Source organism: Conger conger, chromosome 10 (genome assembly GCF_963514075.1).
Source record: "Conger conger chromosome 10, fConCon1.1, whole genome shotgun sequence".
Taxonomy (NCBI): Eukaryota; Metazoa; Chordata; class Actinopteri; order Anguilliformes; family Congridae; genus Conger; species Conger conger.
Window position 1 is genome coordinate 21,927,113 of NC_083769.1, and position 22,743 is coordinate 21,949,855.

Here is a 22,743-nt window from a genome sequence, read left to right on the forward strand (position 1 = left end):
TTTATTTGAAGTATCCTTTTTTTTTTTTTTTTTTCACACTAAATCTATGAGCGTAGTGGTGCGGACATCAGCTAGAAATAATAAGAATGTTAATTTTAAAAGAAGCAGTGTGCTTTAAATGCAAGGAATCTCATGAACCAATAAAATATACTTCAAAGGTTCTAGCTAACCTCAGAGAGAGTCTCATATAATCATTTGCAATATCTAGCACTTAATACCACAAAATGTCCTGCTAATATCACCTCTCTCAGACACTTGGCACTTACTTGGCTGTTTGTGTGAACTAGGGATTTTACACAGATCTATGCAAATAAAGGGCTAAGGAAAAGTACACACTTCACCACAGGGTACTAATGTGTATGCTCATTTAATAAGAGACACACACAGGGATTCCCCACTCCCCACTGCTGTCTCCTGTAGACCCTTCTATACACAGACACAGACACACAGACACACAGACACAACACACAAGACAATCTGATCTTGGTTCTCCTAATCTCAAGTATTTGAATAATGATGGAAGAGAGAGAGATGGGAGAGATAACCGTTAGCAGCCACTAATATGTATGTAACTGACCTCAAACTGCCCTTTCAAAAGACAAAATTCAGACTCCACTATTAGAACAGCAGTATTACTGGTTAACAGATGTGCACTGATACACGGGGCTTTACTGCACATGTGAATGCAGTGTAGCCATGTGCGTTTGTTGTACTAAAATGGCTGACCTGGAAAAGCATTTATCAAACACGCTTGGAGGACAGTGCAGGCCAGAGCCGGAGCAATTACTGCTAACGTTTCTGCGAACTAACTTACAGAGCTGGGGTCTGTTCTCTCCCACAGACTGTAATGTCCATTTTCAAAGCAGGGTGATTGTTGAAGTAATCAGCTTAAGCACTTTTCCCCAAAGGAGCCCCTTGCCCCGGGGCTGGAACCCACACCCTTCTGTTTAAATGCACCCCGCTTCCCTCACGCCGAGGTTCAGGGGGCACTTTAACACAAAATCTGTGACTGTCTCAAGGCCCGCACCTTTGCGACCTGTTTCCATAGCAACCCATTTCAAGGAGGAGGTCAGGTCAGCTTGCTGGCGTCTGTCCCTGATCGCACCAGTGAGCAGTGGAGGCCTCCGATTGGAGGGCTTCCTTCAGACTGCATAGGCAGCATTCTTAAGTCCAGCCATGACCTCACCGCCATTATTTCATTATGCTGCCATGCCCAGCCAGGAGAGGATGGGGGTGGGAGGAAGGGGAGAGGGTGTGTGTGTGTGTGTGTGTGTGTGTGTGTGTGTGTGTGTGTGTGTGTGTGTGTGCGCGCGCGCACATGCGTGAGTACATCCGCACAGGCATGTACTTCAGTGTGTGAGAGTATGCATGCGATCGTGTGTGTGTGTTTGTCTGTGCATGCATGTGTGCATGTGTGAAGAGAGTGTTTGTGCATGAGTGGTCTTGAAACACAGGAAATGTGAACCATTTCCTGCCCGGGGTCTCTCCATGATGCACAAAGGGAACTATACTTAGTATCCCCTGATGAGTTTGCCTACAGTAGCAGCATTCAGCCGTCGCTAAAGCCTAAATCCTGATCACTCTAGCAGGGCTCATTAGGCAGCCCCACACAGACATCATATTTCTGCTGAAAGGTACCCTGGGAATGGAGACGGGAGAGGAAGTTCCCATGTTGTGATTAGGAAAAAACCTGCCAAAGCAGGGTAAGGGCCATCGGGCGAGACAAAACACAAGTGCAGTGTGGCGATGATTGACAGAAGCCAGTGTTCGTTTTTTTCCGCTGTGGAGAGCGCGTGGGAATGTGGTTAAGAGCAGCGAGGGGGGGTGTGACGCGGGTGCAGGCAAAGCCCAAAATGAAGTCGGCCCGAGGCTTCCCGGAGTGTGAAGCAGGTGATATTTTTTCCGAAGCCTTTTCAGGAACGTTCTGGGGATCTTCCTGTGTGCGCAGGGGCAACATCCCAGTAGGACGAGGAGGAGGTACGCCGAGAAACATCCCGAAAAGAGCTGGGGAAACCAGACTGTGAATAACGACCTTCCCGGAGAGTTTGACAGTCAACATTTCCCATGTTGTCCATCTGAGGTCCGGATGTCTGGAGAGCGTGAAGAGGATGCCTCTGCCTCTCTCTCGCTCTCTCTTTCTCGCTCCCTCACACATACACTCACACTTTTGTGTTCATACACTCACACTCCTCTGAAAGTCCTTGAATTCAATATTAAAATAAAACGCTGCACTTGCTATTAGAAGTAATTTTTGTTGGTTAATAGGTGGCCAGTTTTACGCTTACGTTACGTTTTTCTTTACCAAATAAGTACCCATGTACTGCTCTTGCAAAATGACCACCAAGACATCACCCTGTGCAGTTTTCCTGCAAGGTTGATCATGTACAGAAGTGGTGAGAATGAATGAACATTAGTAGTGGTACTATCCCAACTTTATACTGTATTTAAGCCTCAAAAGAATTCAAGGACCTCACCAGGCTTCCCATTGGAAGAATGCCAGCCCTCAAGTGGGAGTGACAGATCTACCTACCACTAAACAATCTCATTAACGTAATGTTGCAGTGGCTATCAGCCGATCTACAGCCAGCCATTACCAGGCTATTTGCGTAAACAAGCCAAATCCTAAGGGTTTTTACACAGACCCATGGAAATAAACTGGCCAATTAAAAAGTCCTCAGTACACACTTCACCTCAGGGTGCTAATGTATGTACTCATTTAGTCCATGAAAACCCACACACAGACACACACAGGGATTTCCCGCTCCCCACTGTCGTCTCCTAGACCCTTCCACACACACACACACACACACACACAAACATACAATACATACACACACATACAACACATACACACACGCACAATACAGAAAGACAAATGGTCTCAGCTAAGAGCCATTGCGTTGGATTTGTGTGCTCCTACCTGACCACTATGATAATGAGTAATGCAGCTATTGTGATGTGAATTGGGCAGAAATCCCAAGTCTAAACAGAGACCATACGGCTACAGCCGACGCTCTCCCTTCTCCATCACACTCAGCAGGGGACGCTCAGACGGCGGCCAGGTCTGCAGCTCTCCGTCTCCCCGAAGAGCCCCAACTGCTCTGGACCTCCTTTTATGAGCCCGTCGCAAAGAAAAACACCCTATACTTTTCAGTGCTTCTCTCCTCTGTGCATTGTTTCTGCTCCATAATCAGAGTATGGATTAGACTGCACGGCCAGCCAACCCCGGTCCTGGAAAGGGTCCGCTGGTTTTTATTGTTAAAACAATTAAAGCGTTTAATAACCCAGGTAATTCACGTCTCCTGGGTCTAAAATGGACGCTGAGTTTAAGGTGAAAACCAAAAGCAGCAGACCTAGCGGCTCACCAGGGCCAGGGCTGGGGAACCCTGAATAAAACGGACATGAGGATCCGCATGCCTGGGGCATGAGGTGGACAAAAGTGTTTAAGAATGGTTACACACCACTTCTTTTTATAAACAGGGAAAATCTATAAGCACATACTGAAAATAATATCCTATAAAGTGCAGCAAAAAAGGAAAGAAAAAAGGAGGAAGCGTCTTTCATCAATAAAACCACAACTGGTCATCCGGCCCCGCCCCTTCCCCTCCCCTCATCTCAATCACGTAGACCGATAGTGATCAGCAAGGAGAGCAAATAAGGAACAATTAGCATTTAAAGGGTCTTTATCCCAGCTAAGAATCTGTCTAGCCACCCCCCTGAATGAGTGCCTGTTCTTAGTAGCTGAACAATCAGACAAAAGATAGAAGCCATCCCATCATCCCCTGCTCCTCCTGTCTGTCTGCCTACAGAGGGGGGTATGAGCAATGACCACACGGAGCTATTACAGACTGTCTGTTCTGGCTCCAGAGAAGTCGTTTTTGGCAAAGACTGCTTCCTGTCATAGTTATCTTGGTCCACTGAAGAGGCCTAGAATTATTTGGGGGGTATAAAATCCAATCTTTTCAGGATTCCATGAAATAAACCACTTGCTTGAAGTTGCTCCCCGCTCAATAATTCTATTTTTTTTCCTCCTAAATAGCTGAAAACATTCAATTTCTACTCAGTTCAGCCACTGCTTCCAACTTTTCACATTTTTTTCCTCACACAAATAAGCTTTCGCTCATGCCAACAGAACTCCACAGTTCCACAATCCTTTTATTCAGTTGGAGCACTTCCTGTCCATTATCAAACCACACAAGGAAGGGAGGAACTGTCATCCTGGATCACTTAACCCAAACCATCCATATACCTCGCTTATTGATACAGTTTATTTTGGAATATTGATAGATTCAATTATGTCAATCGAGTACAAATTAGAAAGGGGTTGATCACAGGCAAGCAGGAGCACCCTACATTATTTCTGTGCAAGGCAAAAAAGAAGCCAATTCAACTGAAAAGGCTATGAGTAGGGCTTGGATTTCAGAGTCTGGGGTCTTGCGAGGTTTGAGGGGAACAACAGGGGAGAAGGTACTGCCACACCTGGAGATGAATCAGAGTTCAGGGGACAGGTCGGACAGCAGTTTCTGGCCTGTGCTACTTGCTTAATGAGATGTTGGTGGTAAGGAGTTCTGACTGCCATTTTCTTACAGAGCATCTGAGCACAGATTTTTTCTACAAGTCTTCTGGCAGCATCAGAAGCTAGGCTGCAATATGTAGACATTAAAATCACAGTGCAGAAAGACCTTATCAGCAATTTACATCAGGGGAGAAGCCGGCCAGAGTAAAAACAATATTTGTGGTTTAGCAAAGGGCTCTGAAATCAAGGACCACAGAGCCCAATTCCCTTTTGAAAAATGCAACCTTGCCACTTACAGCCCACACCACTAGACTGAGGGTTTTGGTGTTAATAACACTAACTGATGCAGGCTGCACAAACTGAGAAACATATAAACAGTAGCTGTTAAAAAAAAACCCTACCAGTTGGAGGGCTGGTTCCCGGGCACAGTGAGTGAGTCTCATTTGAGGCTTTAAATCAGCATTTATTGCAAGCAAATTAAAAATAATAATTATTTTAATGGGTTTTTATTTGGTTTCATTTTAAAAGGAGGGTTGAAAATTTACAAGGAACATTCAAACCAGGAAAAACATAATGGGAAATCTACCGTCCGGGTCTGCCTTCTCCCGGAAATTCATGGGAAAAAGTCTAAGCGGTCTCGCGGGATGAAACGGCTAATCAAAAGCCTTTTCCTGCCACAGACGCGTCCCCCGCATTTCTATCGTTAATCGCCTTCCCTCCAGATGAAGGTCTCATGTCAGTCAGACGCAAATTATGACGGCCTACAGCCAGAAGCAAACCAACAAAAAAAAAAAACCCACAAATCACAGCTCTGCACCAGCAACAGGACAGCCGCCATCTGCAGTGACATGACAACTGCAGTGACGGCAAAGCCTACAAAAATTTGTTGTGCCAGCGGGTGAGCAGTGAACATGCTTTTTTGGAGAGGGGCAGATACGCCTCTAATGATTGGTAGATACATTTTCAGCGGACTGCGTGGATTATCTGCGATTCAGACCATGTTTAACAGAAAGGGGAAAGTCTGGATGAACAGAGAGTCTGGTGGAGCTCTGGGAGATGACGGCCCATGCAGAAATTAGGCAGCAGAACTTCAGGTGCTGGTAACACATGAAATGAAACAAGCTCGTCAAGCCAAAAAATAAAGTACACCACGCTGGAGTCCAGGGTGTAAAATCCTGCAGCTGGTGGACCCAAGCAGAATCCAGGCTGTTTGGCAGCAAGAATCTTCAGTACTGCATCTTCTGGCACCAATATCTCAGCCCCACCTCCTCCCTCTTAGCACAGGTGACCAGCAGGAGCATTGGCACCCTCTCGGCACTATTTGCACCAAAATCTGTTGCATGCAAGAAGTCCAAAAAGATTGGTATTATGGCTCAGGAGAGTCCAGTGAGCTTAATTTAGCTATTCCGTGACCCAGGTTGAACTTGCTGCATCCCCATCCTGGCAAAAAAAGGGTCTGGAACTGCTCCAAACGTGAGAGCAGAGGGGAGATCTAAACAGAAATAACGGCTCTCCCACCCTGGGCACCCGCCAAGTCTGCGGGTGGACTGACGCCCAGGGCTGAGGGCTGGGGGCTGGGGGCCAGAGAGAGTGAATGGGGCAGTGTGCCCACAACATGGTCAATCACAGGCAGGTACAGGCAGAGAACGGTCACATAAGCTCAGAGAATTACAATCAGAGTCAAATACAGCCAGAGAGTTGTAAAATAGTCAGAGAATTGGCAAGTGCAGACAGAGAATGGTCAGACACTTCCAACACATGGAAGAGGACCAAAGAAAGAGCCCCGTTTTCTCAAAGTACGGATTATGGAGTCTGACCTCAGGACTGTAACTACGCAACCCAGCCGATTAGCACTAATACAATTTGCTCTGTCCATTCCAGACTGCCCATACTCCACCCCCTAGTCCCCGCTCATCATCCATACATGGTCATGCAGAACGCAGACTAGGCGTTTGTGTGGACCAGTACAGAGAGTAGTCAGGAAGTGTTTCTCCTTGTTTTTTTTGTCTCGCTTTTTTTGTCTTGCAGTGACGGGCCTCCTGCCAGTCCAGGGTCTCCGGTGCCATGGTGACTGGCGGCCGGTCTGACCACCATGGCCGAGCCAGGTCCTGGGCGGCGTGCCCCTGGGGAGGGGGTGATGGCAACAGGGCCCCGCTGGGCTGGCACGAGCACACGACTGCGCAGCGCTGCACTGGGGGGGAACGCAGCAGAACCGGAGACTGCGCAGCTCTGCACAGAGCACTGGGGGAAAGGGGCCACACCGACCTCAGACTTCCTGCAAATGCAGGTTTGAATCCCAGAGGCGGATGGAGGGAAGGGCGCTGCTACAAAAAATAAGCGCCCCTCACTGGGGAATGCAAGTAGGGAACTGCCAGTGAACCCTGCTGCTTGGTACCAGTCCAAACGGACTGAGAGCACCAGGCCACATAACTGAAAATTTGCAGTTCCAACCGACCTACTGCAGTGGCAGTTACAAAAAAAAAAAAAAGCCCAACACTATCTTACTCCCATTAAATTTGCTTATCAGATAAACAATCCCCACTTCCAAGACCGGATTTAATGTCATCATGAAAGCATTTCCTCCCAAAGGTCATTTGTCCGCTGCAATGGGGGGCATGTCTGCTTCCAGGCAATCAACCCTTTTGGACCAGGTGCGACAGGACTGTGTGTGCATTCGTCACAGTAAAGGAATGAGACTTCCTTCCTTTATGCTTCACAAAGAAGAATGAAGTCAGACAGGGATGAATTATGGGAGATGGAGGGGTTCAAAGGTACAAGCTGGAGAGGGATTCTGACACCACCGATTATACATGCCATAATGTATTAAAGTCTCTAATCATAAGCAAGGCGTGGTGGCTAAGATCAGCATCTCCTGGTCTCAGACAATTTATGAATATGGGCCCTGGGCTCTGAAACTCATTTGCCTGGTCTCCCTCAGTGCAACAAACCACTTTGTCTTGTGGCAGGAAACTGTCACGCTGTGTCCGGGTGGATTCAAAAAAGTCACAATTCACTGAGCACTTCAGCTTCAGCCCCCACCAGTGCATAACTCGAATTTCAGCCCTAATACGGTTAGTTCCAGGTTCTCCTTGGTCCTGCTCTGATCGGTGACCCAGCCAGTGCATTACTGCACAGTCGCAGAAGGGGAACAGGGACACTTTGGAAAGCCCAATGTGACAGCACCAGCGTGGTTGAGGTTTTTACCCCCCTCCCCTCCTCCCCAGCCCCCCGCATTGCACACCTCCTTACCCACTCTTCGACCAGTTCACACCCGGAGGAATGCGTTCATGGTGCAGCGAAAGCCGTTAAACTGCGCTGCTTCACGCCTGGTCTCAGGAAAGGGAGGCGGGCTCTTCATGCTCTGAAGGGTTTTTCCGTTCCTACAACCTTCAGAGCTGGTCCGCTACCAAAACCTGCAGAGTACCCTTCTCGACCTCCGTCTGACCCCTGATCTCTTAAAATGGGGGGGGAAACCGGAAATGAGCCTGTGCGTCCCACAAGAGGACTACACCTTCTCCAACGTGGAAGGAGCCCACACCTTCCCCAAGGTGGGAGGAGCCCATGTTATCAGCACAAACAGTGCTTTTTCTTTATTAACAGGGCAAACAAAGCTGGGGAGATCTACCTATCTACGCAGGACGAGGCTGTCTGAACAATAAACCCCAAACCTACCCCCGAGGCATTCCCGCCATCAGAAGGGAGATCACAGGCCTGATTTAGTTGATCAGTACTCATCGCTGGGTCCGCTCTGCTGATGCACACAGGACAGGAAGCCATGAGAGGCCCTTAAACAGGAGCTTCCTGTAGAGGTACATTATACACACACAGAGGCCTTGTGGTGAAACGGAGACTGTTCCACAACCTGCTGCGTTCACCCAGCTAGTGAACAAGAGACTCTGACAGGAGAGCCCAGGCCTGCTTGACTGAATGGAGGAAAGAAAATATGAAATCCAGTAACTGACACCAAAAAAAAAAAGAAAAAAAGAAAAACCACAACCGAGACCAGAACAGGCCACATGGTCACAAGTTTCCCCAAACCGCAAACCTTGCTGAGTGGCTCACATAAGGCCCATTGTGCTGAGCACAGACAGCACTTGGAGCAGGAGAATGATCACCTCTGAGCAGGGGCGAAGAACAGACCTTCAGCACATGCCTTTCCCACTCTCCTCTCTTCAGGGTCCCCGCTCTCAGTCCACAGACCGATACTAAAATTAATTAAAACAACAAACGCAGTCCAGCCAATCTGCAGGGGAAGACCCGGTGAAAAGAAATGTTCAAAGCAGCACTGGAGCTACAGGGTTACAGCTCCTCTGTAAATATTAGCTTAGCGAGGACCTTGAGAAGTAGGAAATGGACCACCAGTGTGATCGAGGGCGACCCCGCGTGCTGCACGTCCCGGCCAATCCCGGCCTACGCTTGAACACAAACGAGCGGGCCAGGAGAAGGCTGTAAAGCTACAGAAAAGCCAGACTGCGCTCCCAACGCGCGACTCTGACAACGCAGCAAAGGGAGTTACTAACATGTTCCAAATGCTTCGGTCTCAAGCACTGCGAATCCTTTGGCAGTTTGATTCCGCGATAAACTCTGTCCTCAAAAGGCCTCTAGCTAAACAATCTCTCTCTCTGCACAAAGCTGGGGTTGACCTCTCCCCCATGTGTGACTGACAGGTTCTTCACCCCCAGTTCACCAACCCTATCTCCAGAGATCTTCCACAGCGGCCAGCCCGCTACTTTAGTTCTGTTAAACACGACAGAGCGACTGCAGACATCAGACACTGAGGCAGGCTGGGATTCATCTTTAGACCACAAACGAGACCAAGAGAGAGAGTCAAAAAGAGCTTTTTGTTTTCCGTTCCAGTTCGGCAGAGGGAGAGGTTGTATAGATGTTTTACATTCCTTCACAATACTTTTTATTTTATTTTCTCTATGTATCTCTTGGCCGGGATCATTAATGCAGCTGATGAGACGAACTTCAGCAGCAGAAACTGTGTGCAGAAGGCTCTGGCCACAGCCCATGACTCCTCTCTCCACTCCTAGTCTGAGATGCTCTCCTCTGGCTGGTGATTCACATGGCTAAAAGAAAGCTGCTGGATCCTGTATGCCTATAGCCATCAGCCTCCTGAATTGGGCTTGGTGAACAGTACAAAGTCTGTACATACTGAGTACTTGTTCCCATGCGCTGTATTGATCAATTATATTCATTATGATTTTTCAAATGATTCATTGTGTTTTTATTGTCCCTGAGGTGAGGCCAACCCTTGCTTGGACAATAAAGGTTGTGTTTTTTTTTTGTACAGGGAGATGAGGGGAGGAAGGAATGGTCTCGTATTTCCTGGTTCTAAGACACTTTGGCAACTCTCGATATCTGTCATGCCAATAAAGCCCCATTGAGAGAGAAATAAAGAAAGAAAGAGGGGGAGCGAGAGATACTTCACACAGCTGGCTGTGAAGAGTCTGGCAAACATTTTCTGTTTTCATGTGTTGACTCTCCCGGCCGAGCGGGTCAGGGCTGCTCTGGTTGCCCTGTGTGTGCAGTGTCAGGGCCATGCAGCTCAATCGGCCAGAGAACATTCCCCCAGAGATAACACTTAACTATGGCCTCACACTAACTGACCATCTACAACATGAAGAAATACACCAAACCCCCCTCCCCCCAGCCTGGCCTCTCACTCATCCCATCTCCCTCCCCCCCCTCCACCCCCACCATGTCTCAACAGTTAAAAGTTAAAAGTTCAGATGATGTCATGGGGGATGACTCCGGTTCTCTCCGTGACTTCATACTTCATAAGGCAGAGACCCACGCAGAGCGGAGGGGGAGGCTCCAGAATTACATCAGCAGACCTGGGCAGCTTCACACACACAGACATAGTCTGCTGATGTCACATCCTAAATCACGCAGCTTTCACCAGCTTCTCTGCCAGAAAAATGTGGACCATTACCAGTCCCATTAAAAAGCCCAGCCTGCAACTGCAGAGAGAAGGAAGGGGGGAGGCTGTGAAACCGGAGTACCCTGACAGGGCTAGGGCCTGGCTAAAGCCCACTGTCGGGACACGGCTGGGCAGACACAAACACCGCGAGGGGCCGGTCGCATCTGGGGACCTGTTCTGCCTAATTATTACAGCTGGACACGGGCCTGGGGTTCTGTTCAGCGCCAGCAGGAATCGGCTATTCGACACCGCAACTTCAGACCTCAGTACAATACAGGAGCAATCCTGTCATTTCCCAAAGCCCTGCGCACTAAGCGTTTGGCTTTTTCAAAAAGATCAGCCGTTATTTGAGTCTGGACAGACCGCAGTTCTTGAGAACCACTGACGGAATATAGGTGGCTGGAGTGGGCAGCGCATGTAACGTGTGTAGCTTTGAGGCGACAGGCCAGGCAAGCGAGTAATGACATGAATGTGAATCCGTAGGCCTACCATCAGATCACAGGGTCAGGGGTCTTGACTTCTTTTCAAGAGATGGCAGGGTGTTCGAGTTTAGGGTCAGGGTATCTTCAAACATTCTATTCATGAGATCACAATCTGAGACAGGCAGAATCTGGCAAAAAGGTTAGGTACTGCAAGCTCCACAACTCCACAAATTGCTTGCGGTTCTATAGGCAGTCCAAACGTCTTTCAAAGTTCATAATTATTATTCAATAATATTATGTGAAGCGCACAATGCTGAAACTTGGTGCAAATCAGATAACAGACTTCTGAGGAGAAAAGCAGGTGGACTGGGGGTGGAATACAATTTCCACTATTGGCTACAGTCTAGACACTGAACAAAGAACCCACAACCTGAACTGACAAGTAGTATGGAGCTTTCACACGGTCATAACTCGAAAACGCATCTTTACAAGCACGGCTAACGTGCAATGACACATTGACGAATGCGGACAGTAAACAGAACAATAGCCCTATGAACTCTACCTTCCGAGCACAAGCATGTATGCACAACGAAGGCAAGTAATTTGAAAACGCATGACACACGTCGCAGGTAGCTCGATCACTCCCGGATTCCCTGAATACTGAATTTCTGAAGACTTGCAGTAGAGGTGGTTGCCTTTGATCTGTCCGGGAGCAAACAAATGGAGTGGAGGTTTAAACCCAAAACGGGGCGAAACCCCATGGCATTTCAATAAGCACATACAATCCTTGTGTCAAATGATTGGTACCCCACTGAGAGAGCAGACAGAATTGCGCCGACCAACTTTGAAAGGGATCAAAATACTGCAGTGCCACGATATTGACTAAACAACAAAGTAATACGTGCAATTATCAGTTGACTAAGTGCCTAGATTGTATGTCGCCCAATGCCCTGCACATCTGTGGTTGAATTAATAAATGACCGACGTTGCTCACTAATGTCATGATAGGATGAGAGTATCCAATGAATGAAACTCTTAACGGGAAAAGCATATGTCCAATGTGTTTTGCTAAGGGACTTGGTACCAAACTCCAAGCTCGAAGAGAACAGTTGGAGATAAATTAATAATAACTCTGACAATAGCTAGCAAGTTAATATAGGGGACTTGGCTGACCCGAACACGACCCAAGATACTATTGGAAGGAAAATAAAAACTGGAAACGATTGCGGAATGTAGTAAAATGATCATAGTAAATACTTAATGGAGCAGAGTTCATAAAACAAAACCAGGGAGATGCGGCAACATCCGAGCATTATCCCGGTCTTTCAAAGGACGGCGACTAATTATTTATCCTTTGTCCTTTTCTTACTCTTTTCCTTACTTTTCCATTCAAATAGACACCGGTTTTTGTGTCTGTGCGGTGTAGGAATTTAACAATACGCGTTAACGTGAAATAGCCTGTACTCAGTCGTGCGCAAATAACCTTCCTTCGACTTGAGAAATTGACGTAGAGGAAAATACGATGAAAAAATATTTAACCCCAAGTCTACCTCCACCGCCTTCAAATAAGAATTCAGCCACTGTACGTATGCTAGAAGTCATACATTTTGCTGACAGTACACCAGTGTACATTTGAGATATTGACACTCACCTTGATGAATTGGTCAAGTAAAATTCCACGGAATATCCGAAGTAGCTCCCATTCGGTCCGCTGTATACAGTGGGGTTCTCCACGTCCAAATTAAAGGCTGCGCACAGCGGTAGAACTGCGATCAATAAAATAAGCCGCGCTCTGAGACGAGAGCTTAAGTTTGATGGGGTTTGCAAATGATTCCGCTTTAAGCCCATCTCTGTTGTTAAGTGAATCCACTTGGCTTATTTTATGTATTTTAACGGCTGCGTTGTTAGTTGTAATATGGTCAAAAGATGGTGTCCTGCGTCAAGTTAATGCTATGTAAACTTCTGCATGCCGATACACAACCACACGAGCCGTTTTCTCATAAACGTTCGACTTCTGACTGCTCTTTTCTTTCTCCGTTCCCTCTGCTCTCACTTAGCTAATTGAAGAAGCGTCGATGGGAGGGAGTTCCCTAACTCATGGCAAACTTCTGGGGAGGTGGAGCTTTCGATTCACAAAAAGGACAGAGGGGTGGGGAAGAGGGGGGAAATCCAGGAATTGCTCTCATTTGGTCATTCCGGGACCCAACTAATCTTCTGAAAATTCACATGGATAGGTTACATTCCACAAAAAATGTTGCTGTCGGTTATAGTTATGGTTTTCGCTGGTTAAGACTTTGATAAATGTATAATTGAATGTGTTTTATATAATATATAATATGTTTATTTGCTGTAGTCACACTATAATATGTATTAGCTAACAAACGTCTGTATGCACCTTTCCATTTTTTCAGATAAGGCAGAACAGACTAGCGCCGTGCTAAAGACACGATAAAGGACAGGCTAATGGGCCTACATCCACATGTAGGCTGCTGTCCTCTACAACCTTACCCCACGATGCCATGATCTGACTGGTGACGGACAGCAATACTAATAGTTTGCTTGCAAAATTATTTCCCAGCCCATTTGAGCATCTGTGCTGAAGAGCCGGTCATAGGTTATGTGTTACAGTTTCCGATCAACAGGAACCAGTGACTGAGGCCTGTGACAGATGGTGTTTGTGATAGCCATATAAAGACTCAAAGCAAATTCAGAGGACAGAATATGAGTCTTGTTAGTCAGTTTACATAAAGGGGCAGTAAAAAGTAATTGTGCAGGGGCAGTGTGAAGGCAAATTCTGCTCAGGAGCTGACGCAGTACAGAGGATGAGAGAGAATTCCTGATCTTGATCGCTGTGTGCCATTTTTAAAGGTCTGAGTCACAGGAGACACACAGACTTGGAAAGTAGTGGCACTCAGAGGATCCCAGCATGGCTAAAATCAGGCATTAGTAAAGCCAGCCGGCTGCTGGAATTAGTGCATGTTGGTTTAGCTGACTCAGTCTTAGCCCAGGGATTGGGCCCGAGAGGCCTGGTTTGGCAGTGTGGGGAGATGACAAGAGGGCTGGGTGCTTACACTTATTAAATTTAGAAGTAGTTTTCCCCAGGAGGGAGGGGGTGGGGGTGGATGTCAATTTGGGAAGTGGGTTGAGTTTGGGATAGCTTGGAGTAGGGAGAAATTAGAACAGCAGGGAAAATTCACAGCTGTTGGGACGATGAGTGTTCCCAGCACTGATCTTGTGTCAAGTTGCCTCCCACGTACCAATCCCAGCCTGTGAGATACAGAATGAACATTCTGAACCATCTGAATCCATGAACACACACCGCCATGCCTGATGCCAAAGCAGTGTGCAGAGGGCCGTCACTAACTCAACTATTGTAAAAAATGTTTTCCTGTTTGTCTCTTTCATTTTGATATTTAAAGATGGACTAACAAAGTAAATAAATGATCGCACACTCTCTATGCTATTTAGTATTCCACCAAGGGAACAACCAACGTTTTGGCAAAGTGTGACTTCGTCAGTGACAAAGAGAGTGTGCAATTTTGGTTGATCAGCACCGTGTTTAATGTAGGTTGTGCATCTTCCTTCTTTTTTAATATTTAAAGTTGGAAAAGCAGCTTTCTCACAATTCATGGGACCCAGGTCAACCGTGTATTTCAAATACTTCACCTCTTTCAACCAGGGGTGTCCAACTCCAGTCCTTCTGGGCCACTGTGTCTGGCTGCCTTTCAATCAGAATTCAGAAATCATAATTTCCAAGATTCACTCATTCCTTTGGTTTGGTTGTTCTACACTGTAGAATTCATGGACAGGGGTAGGTGGGGGTTGGGCATATTCGCAGAGATGGCAGGGGCAGAAGAACATGCATCTGAAAAGAGAGAATTTTGTTAGTCTGTAAAGATTGGGTCTTCATGGCCGTGAAAGTGGTCCGTGAACAGGCTGTGGTTCAGAAAGAGTCTGATGAACTGAGTGTGTTTTTTAAACCGCCTGCCATTCCAAATCACAGGCCCACAGCACAGGCCCTATTCACAAATTCTCTGCTGTTAGGACACTGAAATGGATACCAGTGATAATTCTCATATTTATACTTCATAGTGAACATAGAGGCATTCACAGCTGACACTGAACAGCCAAAATATCACTATTGACTCTAGCAGCTGCAAACCAGCCCTCTGTGTGCGTGTGTGTGTGTGTATGTGTGTATGCGTGTCTGTGTGTTTTATGTGAGAAACACACTTCTGACACACTACTAAATCCCTGACTTTTGGAAACCCCCTCCCCCCATACCCTCCCCTACCACACTCAATTGTACACCATTCAACTTCGCCCCTTCGATTTCATCACCAGCATTCAATGTCAAAGTATTAGATTTACAAAGCAGCACAAACACACACTTCCCATCCCATTGTGTCCGGTCATGACTCAAACCCCCTAATTGTGGGGTGTCTGGGTGCTTTACTGTCGTAAGCATATCTGGCTATTTCCCCTGGGGAGAAATGGGATCGTAGCATCCATGTTTCTGTCTTTGTTTGTGTAGAGGGGAAACAGCAATCAACAGATCAGTCATCTCATCGCACTTAGATATGATCTTAGGCTATGGGGATCTGACTCACACACCATCCCCAAGGCAATTCCTATCAACATGCAACAGTTACACGGGAAAGCACAGTATTGTTTTTCGAATCTTAGCATGTCCCAAACCTATAATAAGCCATAAAAAAGTGGTTTGGCTTATATTCATGGAAACTAGATCTTGTTTATTTTTCCTTTATTGGTCTGTAACTTTCAGAGTTTTGGCTCAAACACAGGTGTGCTCTCGAGTTCCGCTGCCATCTGCAGTCAGGGTGTTGATTCATCGTCCGGGCGGAGGCTGACGCAAACAGTCACAGGCACATGATAAGAGTTCCCTCCGGTCTGAACACCTAGGGCACAGTTCCCCTGGCCGGCTGGGTCCAGATGGAGCAGAGAGAAATGCAGAGAATGGACAGCTGTGGTCCCTGGTGACACACCGCCAACACACCTGCCTCTCTGGAGCACAGTGCTGCTCGCCAACACTTCTACTGCCCCTTCCCCTCTCTCTCTCTCTCTCTGCTGGAACCATAGAAAAAATATGCACCAGGTGCCTGTTACATCATCCACTGACTATCCATGGGCAAGTGAAAAGCATTTTGGAACCATGAAATTCAAGTTTACGAGCACCACCATGTTGTACAATCTTGAGCCAGAGACTGCTCTCGTTCACTGAGTGTGTAAGACTCAGCAGTGATGCAAATTGTCCCTGATTTGTCCACAAAGTATTATTGTATTGTCCTGATCACACATTAGGTGAAGAAAAGATACCAATTGCGACTAAATTTACCTGTAGGAAAAAAATATTGACTTTGTATTTTGACCTTATTGTTACCATTGGAAGGGTGGCTGAAATACTTATACTACAGCCAGCTGTAGTGGCCCTAGTGCGCTGCGTCTCTCAACAAAACCAGGAAATGAGCATCAAATACGAAGCCCTTTGGCCGCTTAGCTGGAACTCACACCTCCCTGTCGAGGTTCACCCTGTTTGTGACATCATACAATGCTGTCATGGAAACCAAGTGAGAGCTCAAAAAAACACTGCAAGCCTGCTTGAGGTCCTTTTCGGAGCAAACAGCTGGCTGTCTTTTTTAAACTTAGGTCACACACAGGGAGAGGCATGACCCTTGTGGACAACTGGGTCTCAGAGAGGGAACTTAAGCAGCTCAGCACTCTCCCTTTATTGGAATGACACAAGAATAGCAGTTTCAAAATCCTGCCCTCTGAGCATCAAGTCTTTATTTCGGACTCCAGTGGTATACAATTCAGGGGCTAGCCCTACTCGTACACAGAAGACTAAAACCCACTGTGAAAGTGAGGACTGTCGAGTATCTTCTTAGTGTGAATCCAAAGCCACAACCTCCAGAGGTCTGCTTCACAGAGTCTGACTCTTGAACATTCATGAGGCTCGAAAGCCTGCCAAAGTGACTGTGAGACCTCTTCAGTGGGAGATTCAGGTTCATCAGATGAACACAAGCAGAGCTCAGAGGGAGCTGACACTGGGACAGTGTGGGAATACCTGAGACAGTATGGGCTATCAGCACCTTTAATTGATTGGTAATTACTACAGTCACACAAAGGCCCTGTTGTTATTTCGGGCACAGTCACAGTGCTTGAGGCAGCCTGGTAGCATGCGCACAGCAGGGGAGATGGGTGGAGTGTTTATGAGCCATCAGACTGCAGGGAGCCACCACACCCACCCTTATCAAACACACTCACATGCTCTTTCAACTCACCAGTCCTTGCTGACCAGCCAATCGGTAAACAGGGACACACAGATCAGCCTGCTGATCAGCCAATAAACAAACAGGACAGTATGAGTCAACAGACCAACCAGGCAATAATCAGACAGATTAATGTGTCTATCAGCTAACAGGGCCAGCCAATTACCATGGCTTGCGCACACAAAGACCTTTTCCCCTACAAAAGAAGTTGTACAAAGTAAAAACAAGTGCTTGTTGCTGTGTTTGGTCCTCTATTTGTTTGTGCAAAACAGACACTTACGTATCTTGGTCTGATAACAGTATGGGACTACAACATTTTTAACTCATGTGTAGCATTGGAAAATAGATCCCCCTCAGATCTTTTCTGAGTGTCAAAGGTTGAGGGCAGTCCAGGGCTGTTCTTTCAGGCCTTGAACTTAGGCTTTAACCCCCCCCCCCCCCCATCTCTCTCTCTCTCTCTCCCTCTCTCTCTCTCTTCTACTATAGCGATACACATCTTACAGACAGGAAATACCTCCAATGTAAAGGCTGGCCTGCACTTCCTGCTTCGACTCACCCACTCTCCCTCTCTCTTCCTCTCATTTGAAATCCTCTTTCTGACTTTTCGCTTTTTTTCACCCGTTCCTCTTCCTGAGAGGAAGGGTGGGGAGGTGACGCTGATTGCTCCTGGTGTTACGAGCAGGGACGCTGATTAGGCATCAAGGAGAGACTTTTCTGGATGACCTGGGCTGGACTACACTAGACGGAAAAGGCTGTTCCTTCTCATTGTTTCTACTTTTTCTATAGGGATGAAAGAAGTGTATGCAGTGCCCGGAAATTCTTTAAAAATGTTAAAAATAAATAACAATTGATGGAGACAAATGTGTGCCATGCCCAATTTTTAAAAATAAGAAATGAAACTGTTTATTTGGTATTTACATGGAGTAAAACACTCTAACAGAGTTTGGGTCCAAGAGGAGAAAAGTTTTTCCTTCATCAAATTTACTTGGAGTAAAATCAGAATGAGAGCTACTCTATCGTAGAGAATTTAACTCTAAAGATTTTACTGTGCAAGGTTTGTTTAAACATAAAGCGCAAGAAGAGATGAAATGTTGTTTCAGCAATCTGAAACCTGCCATGTTTGTGGACATGGCAACATCTTTAGCTCCTTAGAAACTAGAAGCCAAGGTTAATCACCACCACCTCAGCCTTAGACTCATTAAATTAATGACCCCACAGTGTCTCCGCTCTGCCTGTGCTCTCACTGTTAACCCCAGTAAAGACCTTCTTTCACAGTTGGTGTCATTGTTTACACAGGTTTGGGACCTGTGAGCCAGACTTTTACACTCTTACAAAGTAAATAAACGATAAAAGATACAATTACAAAAATCACTTTTTTTTTTAGGCCCTTTTTCAGCTTTATTGGACAGTATATAGTATAGAGAGACAGGAAGAACGGGAGCGAGAGAGAGGGGAAGACATGTGACAAATGTCGGACGGTCGGATTCAAACCGCCGACGTCACGGCTCACAATGAGCATGCGGTCAGGGCTCTACAGGCTGCGCCACCGAGACACCCCCAAAAATCACATTTTCACATAAACACTACAATGGACAGCTTGTTTTCTCTTCAATTATAGTTCTTTAAAATACATTTATATATATATATATATATATATGTATATGTATATGTGTATATGTATATGTATATGTATATGTATATGTATATGTATATATATGTATATATATATATGTATATGTATATATGTATATATGTATATATGTATATGTATATATGTATATATATATGTGTATATATATATATATATATATATTTATATTTACCAATCTTGAACCTGAGGAAGATGACTCTCCTCTGTTCATTAAACAGTGTGTTTTGACCTGAGCTGACCTGAGTGCTCCAGCTTTCCTCATTGTCCGGGTGGCTGGCTGTAGCGCATTGGGTATCTCCCATTTTTGAGTTGTATTCACCAGTGCTCGCTCTTCTTAATGATGTAGCAAAGTATATTGTCAGGCCTTTGTCCTGTTTTTATTTCTCAGCCTCATAATGGCTTCCTTGACCTTCATTGACATGACTCTGGTCCTCATGCTGACAAACGCCAATAACAGACTCCAAGGCAATCAACCGCCTAGAATCAAGAATAGATACAGAAAGCTCTCTTATGTCTGCACTAATGCTGGCTTTATGCAGTGCGGCCGTCTGTGAGTATATCACACTGAGAGATCCAAGATGGACGATTTTGGCTCACGACTAAAGTTTTCTTCTATGATTTGTAAATTTTGTCTGCGACTGCAGAATCACAGCAGAAATCGGAGTGTATGCCCTGCTTTAAGGAAACGTTTGAATACACCTGAGTAAACAGAACACCTGTGAAGTAATTTGGCCTAAAACATGTATGTATACAAATCCGTATCTCCCTCTGGACAAGAGGCCAAGTGACTGTATTGTAATGTAATGACAAAGTGCCTTCAGATTTTCGCAGTATAAAATATTTACCCCCCTCAAAGGCCATCAACTATTAAATTCCAACAGCTTTATAAAAAAAGAAAATATTTAAATTGAGGTTTCACATGGGGTTTTGTTCCAGTGAAATATGCTCTTGTAGGGAAAATTCACAGAGCAAAAGATACCCCCCCCTAAAAGCACAAATCAAAATCAGACTCTGCCCTAATGAGCAAGCTGGTTCCTTCAATGCTCTCAAAGATTTATGCTAAGAGTGTATCAATATATATGTATACACGACCTGTAATCAATATATCATATGTATGCTGTTTTATTAAATTGAATGAACCTAGAACATTTAATTATAGCTGAGCTTATGAAAACGCAAGAAACCACAGTGTACACTGTCGAAAAGAGAGCAAAGACTGCAAGCTAAAGAAATTTATTTATTCACTCAGAAGAAAGTATTAATCAGATATGTAGTATTATATTTTCAATGATTTCACGAATGTTTATTATATATTTTCTATGATTTTACTGCTGTTCAGTATGTCTGTATACTTTCTATGACTTATTGTTATATTTTCAATGATTTCACTGATGTCTATCATATATTTTCTATGATTTAGATTTTACTGCTGTTCAGTATGTCTGTATACTCTCTATGACTTATTACTGATAAATATTGTTGTTAGAAGCGCATAAGTGACCCATGTGTAATCCAAAGTTAAGTAAAATGATTAATACGAGGTGGAAAGCACCAAAAATGATCTATAGGTCGTAGAAAGTTCTGGAAAACACTATATAGTGAATAGCACCGTGTTTGACAATCAAAAAGTTGTGGTCTGAATTGAAGAGGCCACCTAACTTTGGGTAATAAAAGTATTAATTCTTAAACAAATTTTCATGTTAATGAATGTTTTCTGAGCAATTGCTGTAATCGGTAGTTGTGGACCAGTGGTTAAGGCGATGGACTAAAAATGTATTGGCTATCCCTGCTCTGGTTCGAGTCCTGCCCACTACGATTTGTGTGTTTTCGTTGTAATCGATGTTGATAGCCTCATTATTATTCAGAAATGACTTTGCGTAAGTAGCTGGACTGTGGTTTCATGTTAATGATTTTAGTTTGTTAGAAGAAACAAAGCAAGATGTATGTAATAAGATCCTTTTTTGTTTTGGAAATCAATAGGGCGATTCGCCACGATGGTTTCAGGACCGAAAAGTAAATACCTGTAGCATAGCCAAGTCATATGATGGTTTTCGAGAAAGCTATTGGTTGTGTTGAGATAAGGACAGTGCATAAAATGAGAGTTTAGTCTGATATTCAAGGTTGAAAATCTGAGGATTTGAACCAGCTGTTGTGCATGTGTGCCACAATAAAGTCTAATTTTCGGAAGAGTTTGCTGCCGTGGGATCTTTTCCTTCTTGGAGTTATTTTACAACTGATTGGAGATTGGACCTTGAGTGCTTGTTTCCTAGCAACGACACTCTCAAATGGTAAATGGTTGGCATTTATATAGCACCTTTATCCAAAGCGCTGTATAATTGATGCTTCTCATTCACCCATTCATACACACACTCACACACCAACGGTGATTGGCTGCCAAGCAAGGCACTGACCAGCTCGTCAGGAGCATTTAGGGGAGAGATGTCTTGCTCAGGGACACTTCGACACAGCCCGGGCGGGGGATCGAACCGGCAACCCTCCAACTGCCAGACGACTGCTCTTACTGCCTGAGCCATGCCACCCCAAATGATGACATCATCCAAACTGTTTTGTTTCCGACCACCTCATCAAAACAGCCTCAAAGAGACATGGAAGCATGTGCATCCAGGTATGCTAAGTTCCCCCTGTAAAAATAAGAATTGGTTTCCCGCACTGCACAGCCAGAGTAGTATGGACGGTTTGGAAGATTTCGGGGGGGCGGGTGTCACAGTAGTCACTGCCAGGGCTGCCTCTGCTCTGCCCTGTAGCGCCAAATAGTGAGCTTCACGGACAAGTTATTCACCAGACTGTGGTGGACTGCATGGTGTATCTCTCTAAAGCAAAGTCATTGATTGGCAAAAGAGTACACACCTTTTTCCAAGGGAAAACATTGGCTTGAAAGGAAATAGCAAAACAAGCAGAGACAATGGCAAACAAATAGAGTTTGGAACCCATACTCTAAAGGGAGTAACCGTGAGGCAACACAGAGCCTGACATTTTTGACACAGTTTTGGGTGAGGGGGGGTGCAGGGACACTGAAATGTACATGTGCGTTTAATTGTTGTTGCGTCAAAGATGTACATGTATATTTGCACTGCACTGAAAAAAATGAGCAAGCACATGACCAAAAGAGCTGAAAAGTTTGTGGATGTGTGCTGACCTGCTGGTCCTCCTGGGTGCGCCTTGTTGTCTTTGTGAAGTGGATGTGGAGAGGTCCGGCGGAGAGGCACGCTGCTCTGGGCCGGTTGTGACAGGGTACAGTGAGAGCAGCCGGGTGTGACGGGGTACAGTGAGAGCAGCCGGGTGTGACGGGGTACAGTGAGAGCAGCCGGGTGTGACGGGGTACAGTGAGAGCAGCCGGGTGTGACGGGGTACAGTGAGAGCAGCCGAGTGATTACTCACAGAGGAGCTCTGGAGGTCCCCCCCGTCTCTCTCACTCTCTCTCTCTCTCTCACTCCCCCGCTCCTGTCCTCCTGCTACTTTCCCACGCTCACTGCCCTCGCCTTCATGACTGAGACCGAGACATATTCCCCAGACACACACACACACACACACACACGTACACACACATTCAAAAACATGCACACACACACGTACATATTAATCAAGTTTGAGTGCATTTTGTGGCTCATTTGGGGTTCACAAAGACAGATATGCATATGCTCATACCCACATACATCCACACACACACATATCCTCGCACACACACACTCGAAAACACACATATCCCACACACACACATACACACGTTCATGCACTGCATACACAGGTTGAAATACATTTACACAGGCAAACATACATATAAATTCATAGGCACAGATATACATATATGTGCTTCATATACGTATTTCCAGCACAATTCTCTTTATTTATAGCTTTACACACTTTCTCACAGCACAATATCTCCCATATAAACACACATCCATTAAAAACACACTCAC

The 22,743-nt window shown here is 45.6% G+C and overlaps 1 protein-coding gene across 1 annotated transcript in view; it reads right to left on the reverse strand.

The window, feature by feature from the left end:
* itga5 (integrin, alpha 5 (fibronectin receptor, alpha polypeptide)) overlaps positions 1-12,911 on the reverse strand; it is a 46,573-nt gene extending 33,662 nt beyond the window's left edge. The window contains exon 1 of the mRNA XM_061257236.1: positions 12,516-12,911. Coding sequence (XP_061113220.1) covers positions 12,516-12,712 — 197 coding nt within the window. The 5' untranslated portion in view covers positions 12,713-12,911. The remainder of the gene's footprint in view (positions 1-12,515) is intronic.
* Positions 12,912-22,743: the final 9,832 nt, after the last annotated feature.